The 18,313-nt window shown below is 50.9% G+C and overlaps 1 protein-coding gene across 3 annotated transcripts in view; it reads left to right on the plus strand.

Moving 5' to 3' along the window:
- The window catches only part of WDR7 (WD repeat domain 7), a 35,850-nt gene that overhangs the window by 498 nt on the left and 17,039 nt on the right, over nucleotides 1-18,313 (plus strand). For 2 of the 3 annotated variants that reach the window (XM_064736762.1, XM_064736763.1), the window contains exons 2-20: nucleotides 4,481-4,649; nucleotides 5,467-5,573; nucleotides 5,947-6,025; nucleotides 6,132-6,306; nucleotides 6,399-6,475; nucleotides 7,104-7,223; nucleotides 7,539-7,684; nucleotides 8,042-8,144; nucleotides 8,257-8,398; nucleotides 8,837-9,085; nucleotides 9,811-10,031; nucleotides 10,519-10,714; nucleotides 11,539-11,753; nucleotides 12,487-13,250; nucleotides 13,358-13,446; nucleotides 14,529-14,609; nucleotides 15,101-15,219; nucleotides 16,166-16,289; nucleotides 17,105-17,218. In XM_064736762.1, coding sequence (XP_064592832.1) covers nucleotides 4,494-4,649; nucleotides 5,467-5,573; nucleotides 5,947-6,025; nucleotides 6,132-6,306; nucleotides 6,399-6,475; nucleotides 7,104-7,223; nucleotides 7,539-7,684; nucleotides 8,042-8,144; nucleotides 8,257-8,398; nucleotides 8,837-9,085; nucleotides 9,811-10,031; nucleotides 10,519-10,714; nucleotides 11,539-11,753; nucleotides 12,487-13,250; nucleotides 13,358-13,446; nucleotides 14,529-14,609; nucleotides 15,101-15,219; nucleotides 16,166-16,289; nucleotides 17,105-17,218 — 3,277 coding nt within the window. In that variant the 5' untranslated portion in view covers nucleotides 4,481-4,493. The remainder of the gene's footprint in view (nucleotides 1-4,480; nucleotides 4,650-5,466; nucleotides 5,574-5,946; nucleotides 6,026-6,131; nucleotides 6,307-6,398; nucleotides 6,476-7,103; nucleotides 7,224-7,538; nucleotides 7,685-8,041; nucleotides 8,145-8,256; nucleotides 8,399-8,836; nucleotides 9,086-9,810; nucleotides 10,032-10,518; nucleotides 10,715-11,538; nucleotides 11,754-12,486; nucleotides 13,251-13,357; nucleotides 13,447-14,528; nucleotides 14,610-15,100; nucleotides 15,220-16,165; nucleotides 16,290-17,104; nucleotides 17,219-18,313) is intronic. The other variant, XM_064736764.1, reaches the window with a different exon arrangement.

Consider the following 18,313-nt stretch of genomic DNA (forward strand, 5'->3'; position numbering starts at 1 on the left):
GGGTTTATTTCCCTTTCCCGTGCCAGACGCGGTGCTCTTGGCACCCAGGGATGGGATTTGGGGTGCTCCAGCTGCTTTGGATAACTGTCCTTGGTGACAGTTCGAAACAGGAAAAATTACAGTGGCTTCAGTGTGCCATCAAATTAAGCACCGGGAAAACCTGCAAGTGGCTTCCCAAGGTGTTAATTAACTCCACTCTCGTGCCCCAAATTAGTGTTTTGTTCTCTCTCTGGGTTTGGAAGCTCCTGCATACCCAGGGAAGGTGTTCTCATTGTATTCTCCCTCTCCATCCCTAAGTAACAATTAGAAAGTCTAACCCGTCATTAGATTTAAAATCATTAGATTTTCCCAAAATGCCTAAATAGCCCATTCATAGCTATGTTATACTATTTAACACTGTTCAGTGCTATTTATTCGTGTTTTGGGGGCAGATTATTGCACACAAATCCTGTGATTAATTCTTTCCTCGGTGGAAATGCCAATGTTTGGGAAGAGCTGCTCTGGTGTAACAGAGGCAGGGTTACTTTTGCTTTACCTCTTCCTCCCATGGGTTTGTTTTGTTTGGGGGCTTTTCTGTAAAAATCCACAGTGTGGATTTCTGGGTAGACAGCTTGGAAAGGGTTGGAGTCTTGGATTCAGTGTTTCACTCCTTGTACTTGAAAAATCAGTTTAGTGGCTTTACTGAAATAGGAACTGATCCGGGATTAAATGGGCCTAAGTCCCACCTTCAAGCAGAGCAGTTCAAAGAGTCACACATTAGTTAACATTCTTTTTTGTTCATTTCCTCATTTAAATAATTGCTTTCTGTTAAAATAATTTAAAAATCCTATTTTTGGGAGGGTTTTGTACCCTGCATTTGTTCTGTTAATTGTACAATATTGTTATGTCTTTCCCACATCCCTGCGTTTGCTGTATGTCTAAGAGTACAATTATTTCTATATTATTTATTTATTATTACATGCAAGGTTTTATGTGAGAAAATTTCAGGGGGAGGAAATAAATACAAGGATGATGTGGGTATATCCCTGTGTACGTGGAATAACAATAATCTGCTCCATTGTGTTCTGGGAGGAAAACCAGGATTTTGGTGCTTATGGATAGACACCAATTTACCCCATGGAGACACAGGAGGAATTGTACTCGTGGCATCTCCATTTTGTGTTTCCAAGTTCCCTTTTTTTTTTTTTGCTTTTGGGACAGTGCTGATTTGCTCCTGCACTTTGTCATCACTGATGTCAAAAAATGGAATTATTGATTGTTTTCCGACAAAAAGGCATTTTGGTGCTGCCAGGGGCTGCGCTTGGTGTGTGCTGGGGCTGAGCTCTGGAACCCAAATTCCTGGGCAATCAGGATGTGGCTTTTCCTGAAAAGGAAGTTTTTTATGAAGGCCTTGCGCTGCCACGGTCCCAAACTAGAAGGAAAGAGGTAGTTTTTGTTTTTCCCTCTCTCTCCCAGAGCCTTGCTGTGAAATCCTCTGAGACCTGGGCTTGAAATGGGACTGTCAGGGGGTTGATAATGTGGTTTCTGCATGGAACATCCCAAATCCATTAGGGTTTGTTGTGTGCTAGTGCTCTTGTGTGTTGTGATACCCTCCTGTATGTTCCTTCTGAAAATTCCCTTTATTCAGAGTGGGGTGGGTAGGAAGTGCTCAGAAGTGGTTCTAAATGCAGAATTGTTAAATACATGATCTCAAGCAGCAATGCTGGCCCCTAGCAGGGGTCTTTCTGTATTTATTGAAAAATGCAGCTGTTTTGGACAGCCCTGTGACACAGGAACACTGGGACTTGTTCCCTGAACTGGGAGCGGTGGGAAGGGATTTTTGTGTTTTTCAGCTCTGCTTTAGTCGTTTCTGGTTTGTTTCCTCACAAAAATTGAGTGGGTATTCATGTTTGTGTGGGCGGTTTTGTTCTTGTTGTTGATATTTGCATTTTGGTCTGTTGCATCTGGACACTTTATTCCTGCTTTTATGCCGTTTTTATGATGATTTCCCTGCAAATGAGCCTGCTTTAATTGTAGCTCTTGGTTAGTTTAAAATGTTGTTTAAAATGCTGCATTAATTTCTCTTGCTGTGTTGTGATGGTCCAGACAGAGCAATTGATCCAGCATTGCATAACAATTAACTCTGCAGGGCCAGGTGTGGTTTGCAGTGTGCAGAAAGCCTGGATTTTTGCTCTTTATTGATCCTGACCATTACAACCGAGCTTTAATTTAATAGCTTTTGACGAAGAGGGGCCAGTGGGCTGCCCGAAATGAGCTGCCTGCCTGGGAAGGGTGATTTGATGTGATCTCAGTGATTTGGTGATTTTGTGGAAACGCCAGAGTTGATCCCTGCCTTGCCAGGAGCCTCCCGGGAGCCACGTGTAATCCTTAGCCATTCATTGCCCTGCCCTGGCTCGCTCCCTTCCCCCTTTTTTCCACGGACACAGTCACATTCCAGCTCCCTGCCTGCGCAGGGTGGCAGCGCCCATCACACCGAGTCACAGCTCCTGTGCTTTTACACGCGTGAGAAATGACAGGCATTCCTGCTGGAATGGATCAGCTTGTGCAGCTCAGAGTGAGCCCAGTTTTGCTGTCATAACTCAGATTGATCCCCTCTGAAGTGCTGTGAAACAGGTTTACAGACCCGTGAAAACTCCACGTATATATAGCTATAAAAACCCCACAAAAACCCACATATTTCATCCTCCTCTAAATCAGAGCTCTGCTTTGAGCCGGGGTGAGCTCAGAGCATAAACCTCCACAAGATAATCCACAAAGAGTGTTTGGTTATTAATTTAACAGGACCTTTTCACCGATAAGAAAACCTCCGTTCTAACAGCATGGGCAGGCTGGGAATGTTGCTACCACAAACAGAGGGTTGTTGTGGGGTTTAAATCTTGTGCAAACTCAAGTGGGTTTTATTGCCACAACTCGAGTTGCTATTCCCAGTCATTGAGATCGTTTTGGCCCAGGGACAACTGAAATTCCACTGTGTTTTTTGTGTCAATATGTTCAGAATATCTGAAATGTTGCTGTAAAGATAGTGCTGGACCCATTTCCTGCTGGAGAATGGCCAGCATCCAGTGGATTATACAAGGTTGATTTCACCTAAGGCAGGATATTCCATATTCCAACATGAATGTCTGTGTAGCAGGGACATAACAACATCAGGGGTACAAAAACTGCTTCAGCCTCAGGGTTTAAAACATTTGTGACTTCAAAATTACTCTAGAAAGAGGGATTTGGGCAAAAGTCCTTGTGTGCACAGGGATGTGCTGTTTGGCCCCCAATTTTTACTCCTTTCCCTGTTGGTTTAAAGGATAATATTTTGGATTTTGGCCAGACTGCAGCCTTCCCCCCCACACACACACACACCCTCATAAAGTAAATAAACAGCAAAATTGCCTCCTACCTGGGGGGTCATGTCTGTCTGTCCTTCTGCTGCTCCCCATCTGCTGCATCCTGGGGCCTCCCAAATGTGAGGGGAAAATGGTGGCAAACATGAGGGGACAGAATGGCAGAGATGGGAGGGGACAAGACGGCAGAAACATGAGGGGAAAAGATGGCAAAAACATGAGGGGAAAAGAGCAGAAAACGTGAGGGGAAAAGATGCCAAAAACATGAGGGAAAAAGAGCAGGAAACATGAAGGGGAAAGGGTGGGAAATATGAGGGGACAGAATGGCAGAAACAGGAGGGGACAAGATGAAACATGAAAGGGACAACATGAAGTAAAAAAGAATAGAAACATGAGGGGAAAAGAGCACGGAATGTGAGGAGAAAAGAGCAGGAAACATGAGAGAAAAAGATGGCAAAAACACGAGGGGAAAATAAGAGGAAACCTGAGGGGGAAAGATGGCAAAAACATGAGGGAAAAAGAGCAGGAAACCTGAGGGGGAAAGATGGCAAAAACATGAGGGAAAAAGAGCAGGGAACATGAGGGAAAAAGAGTAGGAAATGTGAGGGGGAAAGATGGCAAAAACATGAGGGAAAAAGAGCAGGGAACATGAGGGAAAAAGAGTAGGAAATGTGAGGGGAAAAGATAGCAAAAACATGAGGGAAAAAGAGCAGGGAACGTGAGGGGGAAAGATGGCAAAAACATGAGGGAAAGAGAGCAGGGAATGTGAGGTGAAAAGATCAGGAAACATGAGGGGGAAAGATGGCAAAAACATGAGAGGGAAAGAGCAGGGAACATGAAGGAAAAAGAGCAGGAAACATGAGGGGAAAAGATGGCAAAAACATGAGGGGAAAAGAGCAGGAAACATGAGGGGAAAAGAGCAGGAAACATGAGGGGAAAAAGAGCAGGGAACGTGAGGGGAAAAGGGCCCGAACTATGAGGGGACAGAACAGCAGAGACAGGAAGGGACAGGATAGTAGAAACATGAGGGGAAAAGATGGCACAAACATGAGGGGTAAAGACAGAAAAACGTGAGCTGAAAAGCTGGCAGACCCCTGAGGGCAGGGAGCAGCCCTTGCTGATGCTGTGGCGCTGTTGGGTTGCAGGCGCGCCGTGGCCATGGCCGGGAACAGCCTGGTGCTGCCCATCGTGCTGTGGGGCCGGCGCGCCCCCACGCACTGCGTGTCCTCGCTGCTGCTCGTCGATGGCTCCGTCATCGTCACCGGCTGCCACGACGGGCAGATCTGCCTCTGGGACCTGGCTCCTGACCTGCAGGTGACGGAGCGCCCTTCCCTCTGCCTGTGCTCACTGTCCCCGTGCTCGGGCAGCCGCTCTGCCCTGCCCTTCCCTCGGTCTGTGCTCCCTGTCCCCATGCTCCGGCAGCCGCTCTGCGCTGCCCTTCCCTCTGCCTGTGCTCCCTGTCCCCGTGCTCGGGCAGCCGCTCTGCGCTGCCCTTCCCTCGGCCTGTGCTCCCTGTCCCCATGCTCCGGCAGCCGCTCTGCCCTGCCCGCAGCGCTTTCACGGGTTACAAAGAGGGGCTTTGCCTCTTGGGCTTCCTACAGGAGCAGCACCTTGTTTAACTCATTCCAATTTCTTGGAGCTGCTCTAAACCAGTTGCCTTCTAATTGGGCTGTTCAATATGGTGTTGTGGAAAGGAGTCCCTTCTCGATATCCCATTCCTCCTTTTCCTGGCGCTCTATTCCCTGTCCCAAGCCCCTCTCTAGCTCTCTTGGAGCCCCTTTTGGCACTGCAAGGGGCTCTGAGGTCTCCCCTTACTTATGGATTTATGGGGAAAACTCTTAATGTGCAGCACAGTCTTTTATATTTGGCCAAACTCAATTTAAATTGAATTGAGCCAAATTCAGCTCTTGATTTGTAAATAGTGAGAGGAGTTTGCAAAATGCTTTTTCCCCCCAAATTCTTATTCCTGTGTGGAGCCAAAAGTTTTCCAAGATGATCCATTCGATGATGTGTTAATTAAACGTGTGTGCACATATGAATGCATATATAAGACATGAAGTAGGAAGCTGGGGTATGGATGTTGTGGCCATTTGTGTGATTTTGACTGCCTGTTTTCTTTCCCTGCTCCCAGATCAATCCCAGAGCTCTGCTCTTTGGTCATACAGCCTCAGTTACTTGTTTATCCAAGGCCTCAGCTTCCAGTGAAAAGCAATATATAGTGAGTGCATCAGAGAGTGGGTGAGTTTCTCAGTGTTTATTATGTGCAATAATGGGAACTTGTGCCCAGTTTATCCATATATTCAATGCTGTGTTTGAATTTTATCCTTGAGATCAAATTCCTCAGCAAATACATTTACTTTTTGATTGGTTGTATGTATTAATCAGAGAGCAGCAGTTGAATGGTAGAAGCAGGTAGCTGCTCAGGTTCTGTAATTTATCCTCACAGGGAGCAGGAGGTTGTGTGGATTTAGGAGGACTGGAAAATCCAGTTGATTTTGAGTTTCTCTAAATACAACTGACCTAATCCCTGATAAATGGTTCCAGTGAAGTCCCCGCAGCGCGAAGGGTTCGAAGTGCTCGTTTTCCACGTGGTGTTTTCCCTGTGTTCCAGGGAGATGTGCCTGTGGGATGTGAACGACGGGAGGTGCATCGAGTTCACCAAGCTGGCCTGTGCGCACACGGGCATCCAGGTGAGCTCTGCAGGCAGCACGGTGGGTCTGGGGGCACCCCTCAGGCCAGGATGGGTTAATCCTGCCCTGCATGGATTCTAACCCCTGTTTGCTGCCATCTCTGCAGTTCTATCAGTTCACAGTCGGCACGCAGCGGGAAGGCAGGCTCCTGTGCCATGGACACTATCCTGAAATCCTGGTGGTGGATGCAACCAGCCTGGAGGTTCTCTACTCGCTGATATCCAAGATCTCTCCTGACTGGATCAGCTCCATGAGCATCATCCGCTCCAACAGGACACAAGGTGACGCTGCCAGGGGTGCAGGGGCAGCCCCAGGTTCCCTGGGAAGCCAGGGGGGAGCTGTCTGTGCCCCAGGCTCACTGTGTGTTTCCCAGAGGACACTGTGGTGGCCGTGTCCGTGACTGGCATCCTCAAGGTCTGGATCATCACCTCGGAGGTCAGTCGCATGCAGGTAGGCACAGGCACTTCTGGTGGCATGGAGGCTTCTGTCCCTCCTATTCTGCTGCTGATGGCCTTTTTCCTATTCCCGTGGAAAATTACTGACTGAATTTGCCCTTACTGGTTTCCAGTATTCCTAATACTTCTCAGAGAACCGATTTCCAAATGAAGTGTAGGATTATGTCCAATTTTCCCAGCTCTGTTTTTTATTTGTACCATGTAGTAATTTGGGTTAATATTTTGCTGAGCAGACCATACAATTTTTAGGAATATTCATTCTATGGCATTATCTCCAGCTCCCTGTTATTTGCCATTTCCTGGGTACTAATGAATAAAAGTCTTAAAGGAGATTTGCCCCAGATCTCAGGGGCAAATCAAAGTTTTTTTCATGGAGAATACATTGATCAGCTGAGGGAGAATCCCAGTGACAGGGAGTGGGATGTGCTTCCCCGGCTGCAAGGTCAGCAGCACTAATCTGGGGAACCTGGGGATTAAGGCAGGGGGACACCACGTGCTCTGCAGATCTGCTTAGGAGGGGCTGTGGGGTAAAACCTGCGCAGGGTTTGGGTGTCCCCTGGCACTGCAGGAGCGCTGAGGGCTGGCTCTGTGTGTGTGTGTGTGTGTGTGTGTGTGTGCCCCAGGACACCACGCCCGTGTTTGAGGAGGAGTCCAAGCCCATCTACTGCGAGAACTGCCAGAGCATCTCCTTCTGCGCCTTCACGCAGCGCTCGCTGCTCGTCGTGTGCTCCAAGTACTGGCGGGTAAGGCACGGCCCCCTCCCTCAGGAACCCCCATAAACCTCATGGGGCATCCATGGCTTAATCCAGGTCTCTTCAGTGTGCCCCTTCACTGAAATACACAAATATTCAGTGTAAATATGCATCTGTTTAATGTATTCCTAGATGTTGAACCCAAATCTCTGCCCGTGGCGAGGTGTGGAACAAGATGGCCCTAAATGGCTTTAACAACCCAAACCATTCCATGATTCTGTGATACTGAACCCAAAACCAGCTGCTGCCTGGGCGTTTTAATATTTAATTCATGGGTTCATAACCGCAGACTTTGTTTCCTCTCAGGTCTTTGATGCTGGAGATTATTCCCTCTTATGTTCAGTGCCCAGTGAAAACGAGCAGACCTGGACTGGTGGGGACTTTGTGGCAGCTGATAAAGTGATTGTATGGACAGAGGATGGACAGAGTTTCATCTATAAACTCCCAGCCAGGTACTCAACAGAAGAATACCCCCCTTTATTTAATCTGTGATTGATTTGAAGAACTGCTGAAATATCGGCCATGTCAATATAAAGCTATAAAATTAATTCAAAATTTGGCATCAAAGCAATTAAAAATTACAGGAATAAAATCAAATACTTTCTTTCTGATATCTTCATGTGTTCTGGTAGTGATAGTGTTTTATCTTGAATATCCCACATGAACCATGTGGGAGCTCCTTCCTTGCCCTCGTGTGATCAGAGCACGAGGATGGGAGCATCACCCATGATGTCCAGCTGTGGCAATCACTCTTTAAATGCAAGGAGTGTTATTAATATAAATGTGTTATGTCCTTTCTGTGTTCCCAGCTGCCTCCCAGCCAGCGATTCGTTCCGCAGGGATGTGGGGAAGGCAGTGGAGAACCTGATCCCACCGCTGCTGTACAGCGTGTTGGACAGAGCAGAGAAACAGGTACATCCCTTTAGGGGCTGTGTTGGCTTTGCCCTGCTTTGAAGGGAGGGAAGCCTGGAGCTGGGCACGTGCTTCGTGCCTGCTCTGAGCTGGTTCCTTATCTTTCCAACAGCTCCTGATCTGCCCTCCAGTGACTCGCTTCTTCTGTGGCCAGCGGGAGTTCTCCTGCAGGCTCCTGATCCAAGGGGACTCCTCGGGGAGGCTGTGCATTTGGAGCGTGCCCGACAGCCTGGAGCAGCAGGAGGGTGCAAAAGGTGCCTCAGTCATAGCCAGGTCCTTGTGCTTTCTGTGTGTGCTGGATGAGGGGGCAAAAGGTGCCTCAGCCATAGCCAGAGCTTGGTGCTTTCTGTGTGTGCTGGATGAGGTGCAAAAGGTGCCTCAGCCATAGCCAGAGCTTGGTGCTTTCTGTGTGTTTGTGCTGGATGAGGTGCAAAAGGTGCCTCAGCCATAGCCAGGTCCTTGTGCTTTCTGTGTGTTTGTGCTGGGTAAAGCTGTGCTGTGCACAAAGTTGGGGTTTCATTGTTACCTCCTTGCAGGAGTTGTAACTTCACCTTACCAGATATGCTCCAGATCTTAATGAGCATTGCTGTAGTGACTCCATTCCCAGCAGAGAATCCCCCAGTGGGCAGGGGAGACCTTCACCATCCCATTGCATCTCCCAGCTCCATCCCTGTATTCCCCTCCTGTCCCAGGCCTGCCGGCAGCCACGTCCAGGTCCCTGCAGGAGGCCTTTGACCAGCTGAGCCCGCGGCCCGCCGGCATCATCGACCAGCTGAGCATGGTGGCCAACGCCAGCGAGCCCCTGCGCGTCACCGCCAGCGTCTACATGCCGGCCCACGGGCGCCTGGTGTGCGGCCGCGAGGACGGCAGCATCGTCATCGTGCCCGCCACGCAGACCGCCATCGTGCAGCTGCTGCAGGGCGAGCACATGCTGCGCCGAGGTACGGCCATGCACGGCTGGGAATGCACCAGCCCCACAAACCTGCTGCCATCGTGCAGCTGCTGCAGGGCGAGCACATGCTGCGCCGAGGTACGGCCATGCAGGGCTGGGAATGCACCAGCCCCACAAACCTGCTGCCATCGTGCAGCTGCTGCAGGGCGAGCACATGCTGCGCCGAGGTACGGCCATGCACGGCTGCGAATGCACCCACAAACCTGCTGCCATCGTGCAGCTGCTGCAGGGCGAGCACATGCTGCGCCGAGGTACGGCCATGCAGGGGTGGGAATGCACCAGCCCCACAAACCTGCTGCCATCGTGCAGCTGCTGCAGGGGGAGCAGCATGAACCCCCAAACCTGCTGTGCCCTCTGTGCTGGCAGTCCCTGCAGCTGCCCAGCCAGGAGGGGTCAGTTTGGGTGTTTTTTGAGGTGCAGGAGCAGAGATAAGGTGAGAGAGCATCTCTGCTGCTGCATCTCAAAACCTCCTGCAGCACAATCTTGTGCTGTCCAGGGTTGTTCCAGGGTGCTGATGTTCCAGTAGGAATCTCAGAGGGCAAACCTGCCAGGGTTCCTGGTGGGATCCCTGTGCTGTGCTTGGGTGTGTGGGTTCCGTGTGACATTACCTCCATAGTTTGGGGTGTGAGCGCAGAACAAACACTTGAAATAGAGATGCAGGTGTCTGTTGAACCTCTATTTCCCTCTCTTTGCTGTGCCCTTGTGCCCTGGCAGGCTGGCCCCCTCACAGGACGCTGCGAGGCCACCGGAACAAGGTGACGTGCCTGCTGTACCCTCACCAGGTGTCCTCCCGCTACGACCAGAGGTACCTCATCTCGGGAGGGGTGGACTTCTCCGTCATCATCTGGGACATCTTCTCGGGAGAGATGAAGCATATCTTCTGTGTGCACGGCGGGGAGATCACCCAGCTGCTGGTCCCACCAGAAAACTGCAGCGTGAGTGCTCCAGATAACCCTCAGTGCTCCAGATAACCCTCAGTGCTCCTGGAGGGTGGGAATGCAACGTGGAATGCTGGGGGTGCATCACTGACCCAGCTCTGCAAGAGAGTCACAAAGAGCAGCTTGGTTATTCTGTTATTTATGGTTTCTTCCACCATGTTTTAATTCTGTAAAGGGTTGAAAATAGGGGCTTTATTAAACCTCCTAAAATAGGGTTTAGAGACAATATTTCCTCTTGAAACTTAATAAATAGAATTTAATGAACAAAGTGACATTGGCTGAAAACTCTGGAGTTTGCTTAGCAAAATGGGGTTCAGTACCCATTTTCTCTTCATGATGGGAATCTCTGGTCAGGGAATTCTGTTCCCAGTGAGTTTGAGCACTGGTGTGGGTGCCTGAGTTTGGTCACCCTGCTTTGCCCAGCGGGGGAAAGGTTTCAACAGCAGCCCTGCACGATGATTAATCTGTTTGTGTTTCCCCCCAGGCCCGAGTGCAGCACTGCGTGTGCTCCGTGGCCAGCGATCACTCGGTGGGGCTGCTGAGCCTCAGGGAGAAGAAGTGCATCATGCTGGCGTCCCGGCACCTGTTCCCCATCCAGGTGATCAAGTGGAGGCCAGCTGATGACTACCTGGTGGTGGGCTGCTCCGACGGCTCCGTGTACGTCTGGCAGATGGACACCGGTGAGCTCAGACTGCCTGGTCCCTTTCTCATGGATCTGAAATGCAGAAATACAGATCTGCTCTTAGAGCTAACTGAGGGATGTAGGAGAGATGGGGGTAGGATGGAGATGAGACATCTCTGCAGCCAGGCTGTGGAAATTGGGGTTTATTGTAAAAAAAAAAAATAATATCCTTTATTTTGTGTGTGCCAGCACAGCTCAGAGCAGCAAACAGAAGTAAAGAGAGGGGTAAAGAGGATGAGAGAGCAAGGTTCCCCTTACAATACCATAAATCTTCCTCTGTGTTGAATATTCTCATTCTCACTAACCAATCTAGTACAATACACAAATCCTACAGCATGTGCATACAGCCTATAAGAATCATTCCATTACCACGCTGTGTTACATTTTAAACCCTAAAAACTCCCCTTTGGGCCCTTCTGCCAAGCTGTGGGGTCTGCTCTGACCCTTGGGCCTGTCTGCAAGCAGAGGGTGTTGTTCCATCAAAAGAGGATTACCTTTAGCTGGCCAGGCCATTGTTTTCCAGTTGTTCAGTAACTGAAGGATCTCAAACCTGGCTTTCATCTCAATCTCCCTTATAGTTCCCATATTCTCACAACCTTTTGCCAGCCAATCCTGTCTGTAAGGCTTTCCTGTTCCACCTTCCCCAACAGAGGGAGAATTCAAACCCTTGGGCACATTTCCATGAGGAGCTTCCCCCTGGGGGTTTGTGACCCTGATGGGAGCAGGGAATTCCATCCTTTCAGAGCCCAGCTGAAGCACAGAGGTTCCCTATCCCCCCCCAGGTGTGCCAGGTGGGCGCTGAGCTGTCCCTGTCCCCCGCAGGGGCGCTGGACCGCTGTGTGATGGGGATCACGGCCGTGGAGATCCTGAGCGCGTGCGACGAGGCCGTGCCGGCGGCCGTGGACGCGCTCAGCCACCCCGCCGTCAACCTGAAGCAGGCCATGACCCGCCGCAGCCTGGCCGCCCTCAAGAACGTGGCCCACCAGAAGCTGCAGACCCTGGCCACCAACCTGCTGGCCTCCGAGGCCTCCGACAAGGTGCGTGGGCTGCGTTCATAAAAGGAGCTGAAATTCGGGAAATTTCTGTCGTTTTAACCAAAAGGTTCTCAGCCAGAGCAACACAAACATGGTGTTCCCAGCTTCTCCACACATCCCTTTCTGTGCCTTCTGTTGGGAGAGAAATCTGCGAGTGATGTGGTGGGAGCATTCCTTAGAGCACCACCAGCATGTTTCCATTAAAAAATGTCTGCTCCTGCTGGATCCAGGCACAACTGGGAATGTTGCATTGGTTCCTGCAGGGTTTTGTGTGTGGGCTCCTCATGCAGTTGGGAATGAAGGGATTAGGGACAATAATGCTTCAAAGCTGATGTTCACGTTCTGGTTTCCAGTCTCCTTCCTGACATCCTTCAGCTTTTTCCCTTCATTCCCTGCCTCCTGCCTTCTTTCCCCTTGGGAGGGAGAAGGCGGGCTGAAGGGGAGTGCCCAAGGGGTGCAGCAATTGCAGGTCTGGGTGACGCTGAGCAGCTGCTTTCCCAGTGCCATGTACTGATTCCACAGTTCACCCTCCAAATATTGAATGTGTTTTAAGCTTCATAACAATCTTGCTGTTGCTTGGAGCATAACTGCACTGTCCCGGGGTTCAGGAGAAGGAGGTGTGAGCTCGTGCCTCACCTGGGGAGCGCTGTTTGTAGCTGGCAGTGGGGTGTCTGTGGGCAGTGGCCGTGTTTCAGACCTGCCTGTGCGGTGAATTCCCTTTGCCCTGCCCTTGCAGGGGAACTTGCCCAAGTACTCGCACAACTCGCTGATGGTGCAGGCCATCAAGACCAACGTGACGGACCCCGACGTGCACGTGCTGTTCTTCGACGTGGAGGCGCTGATCATCCAGCTGCTGACGGAGGAGGCGGCGCGGCCCAGCGCGGGCGCCGCGTCCCCGGAGAGCGCGCGCGGAGCGCCCGGCGCCGCCGACAAGGGCGGCTCCTTCCTGGCCGGCAAGCGCGCCGCCGTGCTCTTCCAGCAGGTCAAGGAGACCATCAAGGAGAACATCAAGGAGCACCTGCTGGACGACGAGGACGAGGACGAGGAGGCGGCGAGGCAGAGGAGGGAGGACGGCGACCCGGAGTATCGCTCCAGCAAGTCCAAGCCGCTGACTCTGCTGGAGTACAACCTGACCATGGACACGGCCAAGCTCTTCATGTCGTGCCTGCACGCCTGGGGGCTCAACTCGGTGCTGGACGAGCTGTGCCTGGAGCGCCTGGGCATGCTGAAGCCGCACTGCTCCGTGTCCTTCGGCCTGCTGTCGCGGGGCGGCCACATGTCCCTGATGCTGCCCGGCTACAACCAGCCCGTGGGCAGGGCGGCGCCGCAGGAGCTGGGCAGGAGGGTGTCGGTGACAGAGGGCCTGGGCAAGGGCACCTACGGCGTGTCGCGGGCCGTCACCACGCAGCACCTGCTCTCCGTCATCTCGCTGGCCAACACGCTCATGAGCATGACCAACGCCACCTTCATCGGCGAGCACATGAAGAAAGGGCCCAGCAGGTGGGGCGGCGCTGCCGGGGCCTGGCAGGGCCCTCTGGGGTGCAGGGTTGGCTGTGCTTTGGTTGGTGCATGGGTGGCTCCATTGGTGTGTGTCTCTGTCCATCTAGGCCACCGCGGCCGGGCACCCCCGAGATGGGCAAGGTGAAGGCGCCCCCTCCCGTGGCCAGCCATGCGGCGCAGGGGCAAATCAAACAAGGTAAAACCGCTGTTTTTGCTGCCCTTGATGCTGTTATTGCAGCTGAGTTTAACACCTTGTTACCAAGAAATTACTGCATGGGAGACACAGTAATGCAGTGTTAACCTCCGTGAAATTACTGGGGATTAGCACTGGTTTAGGAGCCAGTACAAGCTGCTGATTCTCCTTGACATCATCATTCCTGTTTCAAGTGCTCCCACACGTTCTGAGGAGGCTCTGAAGCCTGGAGCTGCAGGCTCTGCAGGCCCATCCCAAAGTGTTCCTGTGGCAGTGATCCCAGCTCGGTGCTTGGCTGGCTGGAGCTCCTCACGTTGGAGCAGAGTGAGCAGAACCAGGCAGAAACCTCTTTAGTTTCAGCCTGGGTGCCTTTGTGCAGCTGTCATTTCTGCTTTCCCTACATTTGATGCAAGTGGGCTGGGAAGGGAGGTACTGCAGCCACTCTGGGGTGGAAGGCCTGGAGAAAAGGGTTTTGTGTCCTTCTCCTTCAGGCTTTTTGGCATTTCTGTAGTTGCATTTTTGCCTAGAGGCCCATTTAGAATGAAGTTAAATTCCAGGCAGCCCTTGGGAATTCATCCTGGACACCCTGGAGTGACGGATGGGGCAGCTCGGGCTGATTGAGGTTTATTTTCTGCCCTTTGGTGCACAGCTTCCAAATCTGGGCAAGTGTGGGAAAAGCACAAGAAGAAGCAGCAAAATTCCTGGGTTTCTAACTTACAGTCAAGCAGGAAGCCAAACCAAAGCCACCTGCCCAAAAACATATTTAAAATCACTTGATTTAGATGTATTTGGGTCTTTTCAAAACATCCCAGTTTCTGTCACTGTCTCCATGTTCCTCTGCAGCTGCTTGTCTGCCTCTTCCTTCTTGGAAAACCTGGAATTCTCATTTAGTTCAATATTATTTTGAGTTGGATGTTATTTTGAAGCCGAGTTTTATTTTTAAGTTGAATGTTTCAGTTGAAGACCATCCCCTTGTTTTCCATTCTGCAGTGATACTAACCCGTTTTTCTGCTGCTGCTCTCCTCACTTCCCTCTTTTTTTTTTTCTCTCTCTCTCTTTTTATTTCTTCTTCTTTCCTCTGCAAGTTGCTCCTGCTGCTGCTTCCAGCACGGAATCTGGGCACTCTGACACCTCTGCTTTCCATTCCTGTTTCTTAGTCAACGAAGGTATTTCCTTCCTCACTTTTCTCCTTGGCCTTTACTTCAGCCAAAACCCCTCCTCATTGTTCTTTGATTTCTAAAATCATTTATTTGATTTCTGAGGGAATTCTCCCAAGGGTACCCGGGGTAGGTTTCCCTGTTGGGGAAGCCTTAAATCTGAGTTTTGGTGCTGATGGAGATTTGAATTGAATATCGGACATATATTGAATAGAATATGGGACATTTTGATTTGAGCTCTGGATTTCTCTCCTGGTTTTACCTGCACGGATCTGTAGCAGGAATGCACCTGGATTAAGTGTGCTGAAATAAAGAATTCAGGTGGAAAATCAGGACAGCAGTGTGCTGATGAGGATGAGCTGTGCTCGGATCCGCTTGCACAAGTTTAACCGAGGATGGGTTTGTGCATTGTGAGCCGAGGTGGACGCGGCTGGGCCGGATGATGCTCAGGGCCCGTTCTGGGTGATTTTGGGGGTTCATTTCATGTGTGTGCTCCCCAGGCTGGAGCCAGCTGGCTGCCATGCACTGCGTGATGCTGCCCGACCTGCTGGGGCTCGAGAAGTTCCGGCCGCCCCTGCTGGAGATGCTGGCGCGGAGGTGGCAGGATCGCTGCCTGGAGGTGAGGCCAGCCCTCTGCTTCTTATCATTATCGCTATTATCATTATATCATTATTGCTATTATTTACTGTTGCTCATCACTATTCCTGCTGCAAGAAAGAAGGAGGGTTTGAGTCCAACAAAGCATAGGTACTTGTTAATATGAGAGTCCTTTTTAGTCTTTTTTGTCTTTTAAATATCGTGCTGCACAAGTTTAAAGTGAAATGTTTTCCAACGTCCTTGTCCCTAAATAAAAGGCCTTTAAAGGATGCGCCTTGGGCAGTGCAAGGGCTGTCACCCATTTTCACACTTTTATAAGTTTTGCTCCATTTCCATGCTGGGGTTCATTGTCCAGTTCCATCTCCAGGTGATGAGGTCCCATTCTCCTAGATTGCTCTCCTCAATTCTCTGTTGTTTGTGCTTTATGGTACTGAAGCTGCAACACTGTCAGTGCTGGTTCTGGAAAAGGATTGTTTAGTGTGACTAAAGTGTGAGGAGAACTTGCCAGCACTTTCTATGAAATTCAGAGTTACACACCAATGCAGTGCAGAACGTGGTTCTGAAGGCATCAGAACTGTGCTTGTGCTGCAGGCGCTGCTGCTGGGACAGTTCCCAGTTAATCCCGGTTTAACTCTCGGGAATGGCACTAAGGCTCAGTGTCAGTGTGGTTGGTGCCCCTGTGTTTGTGTTTGTTGTGTCCCCGCAGGTGCGGGAGGCGGCGCAGGCGCTGCTGCTGGGACAGTTCCCAGTTAATCCCAGTTTAACTCTCAGGAATGGCACTAGAGCTCGGTGCCAGCCCCTCTGGAGCTGTGTTTGTGTTTATTGTGTCCCCGCAGGTGCGGGAGGCGGCGCAGGCGCTGCTGCTGGGACAGTTCCCAGTTAATCCCAGTTTAACTCCCAGGAATGGCACTAAGGCTCAGTGTCAGTGTGGTTGGTGACCCTGTGTTTGTGCTGTTGTGTCCCCTCAGGTGCGGGAGGCGGCGCAGGCGCTGCTGCTGGCCGAGCTGCGCAGGATCGAGCAGGCGGGCCGCAAGGAGACCATCGACACCTGGGCGCCGTACCTGCCCCAGTACATGGACAGCGTCATCTCCCGTGAGAGCCCTGGCACTGCCTCGCCTGGGCAACGGGGACATGGGCACCCTTAGGGACAGCCATCCATCCAGGGACATGGGCACCCTTAGGGACAGTTATCCATTGAGGGACATGGGCACCCTTAGGGACAGCCATCCATCCAGGGACATGGGCACCCTTAGGGACAGCCATCCATTGAAGGACAGGGACATGGAACCCCTTAGGGACAGCCATCCATTGAGGGACATGGGGACCCTTAGGGACAGCCATCCATTGAGGGACATGGGGACCCTTAGGGACAGCCATCCATTGAGGGACATGGGGACCCTTAGGGACAGCCATCCATCCAGGGACATGGGGACCCCTTAGGGACAGCCATCCATCCAGGGACATGGGGACCCTTAGGGACAGCCATCCATCCAGGGACATGGGCACCCTTAGGGACAGCCATCCATCCAGGGACATGGGGACCCCTTAGGGACAGCCATCCATCCAGGGACAGGGACATGGGAACCCCACATTCCCAGTTATCCATGAGGGAACCCCACATTCCCAGTTATCCATGAGGGAACCCCACATTCCCAGTTATCCATCCTAGGAACCCCACATTCCCAGTTATCCATGCAGGAACCCCACATTCCCAGTTATCCATGAGGGAACCCCACATTCCCAGTTATCCATCCTAGGAACGTTACATTCCCAATTATCCACGAGGGGACCCCACATTCCCAGCCATCCATCCTGGGCTGAGATTCCCCCTGCACCCAGAGCATTTCCAGGAGCTGTTTCCCTGGAAATGCCCTTCCATCGGTGTCCCCGTGTCCCCATCCCTACAGCTGGCGTGCCCACAGAGGCCCTGCAGGGCGCAGCCGCCGCCGCAGAGCCCACAGGGGCTGAGGCCAAGGCCCAGGAGGAGGAGCACGACCTGGCCGACGATGACATCGCTGCAGGTGAGCCCTCACATCATTAATGTCACCGGGATAATTAATGCGCTTCGTTAATGCACTGCCCACAGCCAGCGGCAGCCCTTCAGAAATAACTGCTCCCCAAATCATCTGTTCCAGGGGGGATCTGATCCAAGGGGGCTGCGTTTTGGGTTCAGGGGATACACTGAGCTTTGTATTGGGACTGCAGAAAAAATTCTTATTTTTCCCTCAACAGGATCTTTTCCAACTTGGGATTCCCCAAAAGCTTCCACTTATCAAGGTCATTTCTTAAAAGGATTTGCACCTCAGAACTTAGGGAGAGTGAAACATTTTAGCTGAAAATCCTTAATACACTCCAGTGGGTTTTACTTAGAAACTCTGGGCTCTCCTCAAATCTCCTTTTAATGCCTGAAAGGCTTTTTTGGGTAACTAAAAACAGACCAAATGTTTGTTTAAATAATTCACACATGGCCAGCAGCATTTTTTCCCAGTTGAGCATAAATTCTCCTGGCTCCAGTGACCAGAATTTGAGAATTTGGTGAATTGGCTTATATTATATGTAATATATGCCAATTATATATTATATATGTTAATATATATAATATATATTGGGTATAATTATATTGTATATAATTGGACATATTATAACATCCCTTAAATGAGGGAGGTTCTGATGGATGGGCCCGGTGCTTTCATTTCGTGTGCCCAGATGCTGCAGCAGCTGCACAGGGAAACGTTCCCTCAGAAAAGGAATGTCTCCATTCCATCCCACTGAACTGCAATGGCTGCACAAATACTCATTTATAAAGGGTGGAAAAGCACACCTTCTACCTGCAATTAAAGGAATTGAGCTGTAATTTCTAATGCATGACAACTCCCAGCGCCTCAAGAGCTCTGCCATTCAATGATTCCCAATTTCGAATTTCAGATATTCCAGAGCACTGGTTGTTGTATTAGAGATGAGGAATGGGCAGTGAGTTATGATGGCAGAGATAACAGAGATGGGCTGGGAGGGAGAAATTCCCAAATTCTCCCTGCCCGGCTGCCGTTCTCTGCGGCACCAGCAGAGGGAGCTGCGCACCCAGGAATGGCCCAGGGTTTGTAAAATCTCCTCCTGTT

This window comes from Zonotrichia leucophrys, chromosome Z (genome assembly GCF_028769735.1).
Source record: "Zonotrichia leucophrys gambelii isolate GWCS_2022_RI chromosome Z, RI_Zleu_2.0, whole genome shotgun sequence".
Classification (NCBI taxonomy): domain Eukaryota; kingdom Metazoa; phylum Chordata; class Aves; order Passeriformes; family Passerellidae; genus Zonotrichia; species Zonotrichia leucophrys.